General features: G+C 41.4%; 1 protein-coding gene across 1 annotated transcript; it reads right to left on the bottom strand.

Annotated features, from left to right (window-relative positions):
- Window positions 1–6,546: 6,546 nt before the first annotated feature.
- Window positions 6,547–7,137, bottom strand: LOC113359569 (RNA-directed DNA methylation 4-like). The gene has a single exon (XM_026603179.1). The coding sequence runs from the start codon at window positions 7,135–7,137 to the stop codon at window positions 6,547–6,549; it is 591 nt and encodes a 196-aa protein (XP_026458964.1).
- Window positions 7,138–8,601: the final 1,464 nt, after the last annotated feature.

Below are 8,601 nucleotides of genomic sequence, written 5' to 3'. Positions count from 1 at the left end.
CTGGCTCATCCGAATGATTCTGGTAATATTCGTCATTCGTACTTTACTATTCCTTTTTCATCTATTGATGTATTTGACGGAGAAATTCCATTACTGGATGAACTGGCACGAAGGCAATCGATTTTGGAAATTAAAATAAATCGATTGAAAGGAGCAATTTATAATTTGTTTAACTGCATGGTGGACCTGGCAAGAATCTTAGGAGCTCAAGTGGTGGAACGCTCATCTCTTGACACCACTGACGCTAGCCCTCAAGCCAACAGCTTCACCACTTATGAAAAGCCGGCGGAACAGGAGGTCACACATTTGATCGAGAATCTATGTGAACTCCTGCATTTCTCCAGAGATCAACGTACCGACACGTTTGCCGCACTCAACAAAATATCATCTGAAGCGTGAATAGTTCCATCGTCTTTGGCGGTTGAACAAGTGACCATGATATCTGAACTTTCAATCAACAACATCACCTTCACTGAGGAAGACCGGATGGAAGAGGAAGGACATAACCGTGCTCTGTACGAAACTGCTTCTATCAAAGATTCCGAGTTTAAGAGAGTTCTCATAGATACAGGTGCTTCTACAAATCTTGTTATTATGAAGACTCTCAAGGAGGCCAAAGTTCCGCAAAGCAAGATCGTTCATCATCCCATATTAATGACGGGTTTTGAAGGAAGCCAGAGTCACACCTACGGGTATGTCTATGTCGATCTGAAAGTAGGGCCGATTCAATCCACTGTCAAGTTTCATGTGATCGAGAAAGACCCATATTATCACATGATACTCGGGAGACCATGGCTTCATGACAATAAGGTCGTTCCTTCAACGTACCATCAATGTATGAAGATTTTGTTCAACAAAAAAATTGTACGCATCCCAGCTTCGGTGTCTCCTTACGCTCCAGTTTATGATGCTGAGTTCCTGGAACCTCCAAAAAGCATCCCCGAACCTCCAAGCAAGATATGCAGCGTTCCACTCCCAAGTTGGAAATCAATTGAGAGAACTGCCAAACCATCATCAGCGGGTGCTAAATCTGTCAAATCTCCCACCACACCGCTCAAGCGTCGTCAAGGTCAAGGTACGGCTCACAAAAAGTCAAATTTCATTACTGATTATGATGCTGAGGGTAGAGTCATTTATCTCCGCCGAAAAGATTAGCAATTAACAGGGGAGGTCGATGAAAAGTCTCCCCGTCCCGAAGAATCATGCCAGAGTGAGCAATCACTTGGTGAAGAAATTCGAGATGCACCACGACAGCTGCAAGATGGTACAGATTTCACAACTGATGACCTTGAGACTATCAACATTGGAACAGAGGAAAACCCGAGGCCGATTTTAATTAGTTCTTCTCTCTCATCTGAGGAACGAGAAGGATTAATCAGCCTATTGAAATAGTATCAAGATATCTTTGCCTGGACGTACGAAGAGATGCCCTGCCTAGATGATAAATTAGTCACTCATCATCTCCACATCACTCCCGGTTCCAAACCTGTAAAGTAACCGCCCATCCAATTCAGACACGAAGTTGAGGAACAAATCAAGGTAGAGATCCAGAAACTACTGACAGCAGGATTCATCAAACCCATTCAACATCCAACATGGCTGGCAAACATTGTCCCAGTAAAGAAGAAGAACGGTCAAATCCGATGCTGTGTAGATTTCAGGAACCTGAATAAATGTTCCCCGAAGGATGATTTTCCTTTACCCAACATTGATATGCTCGTCGATGCAACCAGCGGTCATGACATGTTTTCATTCATGGACGGTTACAGCAGGTAACAACCAAATCAAGATGTATGAACATGACGCTAACAAAACTGCATTCTGGACTCCCATTAGAAATTTCCACTACACAGTAATTCCTTTCGGCTTGAAGAATGCAGGAGCCACTTATCAGCGAGCCATGACCGCAATATTCCATGACATGATGCACAAGCAAGTAGAAGACTACGTTGATGATGTGGTAGTGAAATCAAAGACTCGAGCATCCCACCTGGACATTCTGAGACAGGTCTTCGAGAGGTGCAGAGAATACAAACTAAAAATGAATCCTCTGAAGTGTGCTTTCAGAGTTTCTTCTGGAAATTTTCTTGGATTCCTAGTCACTGCAGAAGGAATCAAAGTTGATCCAGACAAAACGAAAGCCACCACTACCATGCCTTCTCCACGAACTGTGAAGGAACTCCAGAGTTTCATGGGCAAGGTAAATTACATTCGGCGTTTCATCCCCGGACTAGCTCAACTCATTTCTTCATTCACTCCTCTTCTGAAGAAATGAGCAAATTTTACATGGACAGCTGTTCAACAAGAGGCAATTCAGAAAATACAGCAAATATTATTATCACCTGCTGTCATGAAATCTCCAGTGCAAGGACGACCGCTGATACTTTACACAGCCTCCAACGATGTCGTTATTGGAGCACTCCTCGCCCAAGAGAATGAAGAAGGCATCGAACGCCCAATCTACTACTTCAGTCGCACAATGAGGGATGCTCAACTCCGATATCCAAAGGCTGAAAGAGCGTATCTAGAATTGTTTCATGCAATTCAGAGGTTCAGGCATTATCTACTATCAAACAGGGTCGTGCTGGTGGCCAAAGCTGATCCCATAAAGTTCTTACTGTCGAAACCTGCTCTGATCGGGAGACCAGCAAAATGGCTACTTCAAATGTCAGAATTCTACATAGCGTGTGTCCCTTTAAAATAAATCAAAGGACAAGCGGTTGCAGACTTACTTGCTTCTTTCCCTGGAGAAGACATCACAATGTTGCATGAAGAAGTGCCCGGTGAGTTTCCGGGAATTTCAATCATTCAAGAAGAAACATGGTTACTATATTTTGATGGATCTTCCACTCCGAGCAATGATACTGGTGGAGCGGGAATTGTGCTAGTATCTCCATCCGGTGAAGTCTTCTCACATTCATTCAAGCTGGATTTTCACTGCACCAATAACTCGGCAGAATATGAATCTTTTCTCCTAGGGTTATCTTTAGCCATGAAAGCCGAAGCAAAGCACTTAGAAATCAGATGAGACTCAAAGTTGTGGTCAATCAAATGAATGGTGTATACTCTCTCAAAGAAATAACACTTGCTCTATTCAGGACCGAGGCGCAACGACTATTAACTTATTTTTCTGATGCAACAATTGTTCATACCGGCCGTACCAATAATAGACATGTTGATTGTCTAGCGACTCTAGCATCCAAACTACAATTTGAAGGGTCCAAGAAATCCATCACTGTACAAAGGCGCTTTGTATCATCTACTTGGCTTACTCAAGTCGAAGATGCTCAATCGAACGATTGGCGAGCTCCCATCATTCATGAATTGAGCAATTTTCTTACGGAGGGGAAAATTAGTCTCAAGAAATTGAAAAACTTTTTCCTGCTGCACGGAGCATTATACTATCGCAATCCCGATGGATCCCTGTCACGATGCCTTGGAGATGAAGAAGCCAATGAAAAACTCAAACGCATACATGAGGAAATATGTGGGCAAACCCTAGTGGTCACACTTTACAGAAGGCTTCAAAGGCTTGGTTACTATTGTCCCTCTATGGAAGCTCAGTCGAGGATGCTACAAGGATCCTGTCCCAATTGTCAGACACCACCTCATCATTTGGAGATTCTAACAATCCATCACACTGGGGACTGGAGAGAACCTTACATAAAGTATCTTCGCGACAACGATCTTCCATCAGAAAAGAAGGGAGAAATTAAACTCATTCAGAGGGCCAAACGTTTCGTCTACCTGGAAGGGATTTTGTATCGCAAAAGCTTTGGTGGGAACCTCCTGAGATGCTTGGCTGAACATGAAATTCCTACAATCTTGAAAGAGATGCACGAAGGTGAACACCAAGGAAAGAAGAAATTATTTCTCTAAATTCATGAGAAGTATTATTGGCCAACCATGGAAGATGATGCAACCGCCTATGTTCGGAGATGTCGTCAATGCCAAGTTCACGGTAATCTCATTCACACTCCTTGTCTCCTGTTAAATTTTGTGAGCAGTCCATGGCCCTTCTACAGCTTGGGACTGGATATTATCGGGAAAATCAATCCAGCATCTTCGAAGAAACATGAATATATCATTACAACAACTGAGTATTTCACCAAATGGGTTGAAGCTATTCCTCTTCGAAGCACCACTGGAGTCACAATTGTAGCTTTCATCAAAGAATATATCATATGCAGATTCGGCGTTCCTAAACACATTATCACGGATAATGGAACTCATTTTGCCAACAAACATGTTGCAGAACTGCTCGAAGAATGCGGAATCAAACAGATTTTCTCCATACCATACTATCCCCAAGGAAATGGACAAGCGGAGAGCACCAACAAAACCCTAATCCGGGTTCTCAGTCGAACAGTTCACGACAATCCACGAACGTGGCATGAGGAATTGCCAATGGATCTGTGGGCCTACCGAACCGCACCAAGAAGCTCAATCGGGACTTCACCGTACTCTCTCGTCTATGGAGATGATGCCATTATCCCAACAGAAATCAAGGTTCCTTCTGCAAGAATTGCAACAGCCAGCGGGGTACAATGGGATGAAGCCGAGGTTTCAAATTCAAGAATTGCTGAATTGGACATGCTCGATTCAAGAAGAGCAAAAGTGGAAAAATATGTGGAAACCTATAAACAAAGGGTTTCCAAAGCCTACAACAAACTGGTAAGACCTCGAACATTTCAAGTAGGAGATTTGGTTTTGAAAACAACAAAACATATCCAACAAGACATGTCCGCTCCCAAGTTCTCTCCGAAATGGGAAGGGCCTTATGTAATCATCAAGGCAGTATCCAGCGGATATTACAAAATCTTAGTTGTTAATGGAGGAGTGGAGGGAAACATCATCAATGGCAAGTGGCTCAAGGCGTATTACGCTTAAATGATCAGCAAACAATTACATGTTAATTTTCAAAATGTAATTTATATTCCTTCAAAGAGTATACATCATGCTCATTCAGTCAAAATTTAAAATTTTCACGAATCTCACAAAAATACTTCCAATCATGTGCTTTATTCAACAAGTCTCAATCCCAAAACAAAAAAAAATCCCTCTCAAACGCTCACTCAGAGCAAACCATCCAACAGAGAATAATCTCTATAGAAAACCCTGTCGAGCTTCTTCCGAAAATTTTTGGTCTTTAACTGCCTTCTCAACTCTTTCTGACTCCAAGGCAAGTGTCTTCTCCTCCTCCAATATGGCAGTGGCCGCAGAAATCGCATCAGCAGCAGCCGCCGGCTTGTGAATTTTGATCATATCGAGCCTATGACGAAGCCAGCCTATGTTGAACTGCAGGGTTTCACAATTTGAAATCATCTCGTCCCATCTATGCAGTTCATGATTATTGACATCTCGCAGATGCATCCGGTTCATCTCCTCAATGATCGGTAACAACCCTGCAACTGTAGTCAGGAGGGTTGGTAGAAAGCCTTTCCATACTTCAGTCGTAGCAATATGCCCGTACCTTCTCCAAATTTTGGTGTACAGGGGAGCGTGACACCTGGGAATGACGAATCCACCAACCACTTCATTATTCGGGAAATTGTTGACCATAGGAGCCTCAAATGGGAGTCCAGCTGTTGGATACTCAGGAGAATGAGATCTAACCCGAGTCTTCACAGAATCAGTAGAGTTCTCGTCAACACGGTTGCTGCTATCATCAATCACAACCACGGATTTCCCGTTCTTCATTTTTCTAGCATCGACAACAACACAAACATCAATCTGTGATGAAACGAATGAGTATTTAATTGACCATTGAGCGTGGTAAGAACTTCAGTCGAGAAGTTATGGAATTACTTATAGACGTTCCGGCATCAGCAGGAGCCGACCTGTACCGGGCAGGAGCTTTAACAGTCCGTTTGGGTCTCAAGATACAAGAGGAAGGCTGATTCTTCTCATTATCATGCCACAAATTATTTTCTTTTATCAATCATCCTGATTGAACAAAGACAACAGAAAACATGTAACTCACCGAGACGGATACTGCCGCAGTATCGGCACGAGATTCACTTCTGTAAGAAACACTGCTTCTGGACATGGTTACGAGAGGTGAGATTGTGATCAAAATTTGTTTTGATAATACACAAAGGAAGCGTATGGTCGATTGTTTAAATAAAACCCTAAAGTATTGCAAGTCAAACGTAGAAGCTTATCCCGTAACGGATAAACAAGTCTGTTGCGGTTTCTACTGAAACCCTAAATCTCGAATCAGATGCATGACAGATGGGAGAAACGTAACAATACTGGGGACTGAAAGTTCGTGCATAGTCAACATTACGACTACGGATCAGTTGTCTAGAAGGCCACGTGTTTCCTACATAGCTCATTTGATTGTGTTTTGTGGGTAATTATTGTCTACGGGGACATTGTCCATTGACTGGAGATATGAGAAGGTTCAGAAAGGAGATACTACAAGGAATTACGGTTCGAAAAATAATCTCTAACGAAACATCTCTACAGCCAAGATGCTCAAATAGCTAGAAAATATCTACTTCAACGGAAAATAAATAATGTTAGAGAGATTCATAAGCAAGATTAATCGTCAGATTCGTCAGAGTCATCAGATTTGTCAGAATCATCAGATTCATCATCATCGTTCTTTGAGGAATCCTTTTCGAGTTCTTCATCAGAATCATTATTAGGGCTATTGACGAAGTCCGGATGAATATCAAGATCACTGTACTCCCAGTAATCTTCTTCTTCACGCTCAGCTTCAAGGTCGGCTTGAACCAACCTCTCAATCTCCCTAGTGCGCCGGTCTGGCTTGATTTTGCGCTCCGGTAGCACCCATACGGGTTCTTCTTTCGAAGCATCCGAGTCTGAAGCTACACCCTCAGCACAAGATTGAAGCTTCTCCTCAGCTGCTGATATCCGACGCTGGATTCGGTCCCTTCGTTGTCGACGATCAGCTAACATGTCATCTTCATCTTTCCTTTTCAAGAGTTCCTCCCGAGTTACTCTACGGTTGTTAAGGGGTACGCCGCATTTCATTTCCGCAGAATGGTCCATCTTGGCGCGAGATTTTGCTATAGAAATCTTCATCTCTGGAACCTTGGAATCCTCGTCCGACAAACTGGAGGAATACTCATAATCATAGTCACTGTTACTGTTACTGGAAGTCACCATTGTCTGGAACCATAAGCACGGGATTACAGATATGCTAATACCGAATTCATAGCCAAAATGGTAATCCTTAATTCTTACCTATTTACGATTTCACGAACTTAGTGATAGCACGTAAAACCCCATAACTTGCTCGTTCTTTCAAACCTGCAAAGCCGAGCAAAAAACTTATTATTTAAAGTCTGTAGGATCAGAATCTCGCAGCAATAATGCCTCAACGAAATTATCTACAACACAACAGCGTCGAAGAACAATTTCAGAAATGACATAATAAACGACGTCAGCTAAAATCATGAGAAAAATGTGATAATTCTGCGAAAATAAGAGAGTTTGCGAGATTAACATTCGTAAGGTTGCGAGAATTCGCAAGCATATCCGAAAATAAAGGACAGATTAGCTGTCATCCACTATGTATTTCCCTATAAATAGTCGTTCAGTTGTAAAGGAAAGAGAGAGATCTTTTTTGATTGAGGAGTAAGTAAATAGGAAAGAGAAAATCTAGAGCAGTGGTTATTCTTGATTCCTTTATCTTTTCTTGTAAGATTGTTCAAAGATTCATCAATAAAATTAAGATTGTTAATCTAAAATGAGTTGAATGTTAATTAAATCTTGTGAGGGGTGTATTGTAGGATTTCCTGCAACTACATAATGGCGCTAGAAACAGGGACGGATTGAAGATTGAAGATTACTCTAGAAAAAGCTAAAGATTAATATTGAGATTTGTGAAGGTTTGGAGTGATTGATTAAGAATTTTACATAATCTCTTGCAATTCATTAATATTGAAGAAATGGCTAGAAGAAGAAATACATCAGAACAACCAACTACTGTTAGAAGAAGCAAGAGAATTGCTGGAAGGGAAAGAAGTGAAATGGGAGAATCAACTAGAATGAGAAATAATAGAGAAAATCGAATTCAACCACCAATTCAACAAACACTAATACAAGGAATACAGATTATGATAGGGTGAGTATACACACTTGGCAATCAAATTCAGCAGAAGAAGTATAAGAAGAGCAGCAAACCAGAAACCATAGACAGGTCGAGAGAAATCAAGAAGAAAATTAAGGAATAATTCATGGAGATGAGGAAATTGGAGCGTTAGAAGCATTGAGACGAAGAATACACGAAGAAAGAAAAGCTGAGGCAGAAGAACGTGTGAATTTAACAAGGCAAAATCACGAATTGAGGATGGAAAATATGAGACTACAGAGTAGAAGATCGAGAAGTATTTCCAAATCATATTCAAGATCGACTAGAAGAGAAATGAGGCGAAACTCACCCACAATTAATGCTGGAAACAATATTCAAGAAGAAATATCAAATCCTAATGAAGAATATCTCGAAAATGGAGAAAGAACTGGTGATCGTTACGTTCCACAAAATGAAACTTTTGATGATAAACAAAATGGAAGAAATCAAGAGAATAGACAACGTCAGGGACGAAATGATCAAGATAGCGAAGGAAA

This window comes from Papaver somniferum, chromosome 3 (assembly GCF_003573695.1).
Source record: "Papaver somniferum cultivar HN1 chromosome 3, ASM357369v1, whole genome shotgun sequence".
Taxonomy (NCBI): Eukaryota; Viridiplantae; Streptophyta; class Magnoliopsida; order Ranunculales; family Papaveraceae; genus Papaver; species Papaver somniferum.
This window is presented reverse-complemented; position numbering and strand designations above follow the sequence as displayed.

Coding starts and splice junctions, on each gene's coding strand:
- LOC113359569 (XM_026603179.1), bottom strand. CDS start 7,137: ATGGTGACTTCCAGTAACAGTAACAGTGACTATGATTATGAGTATTCC.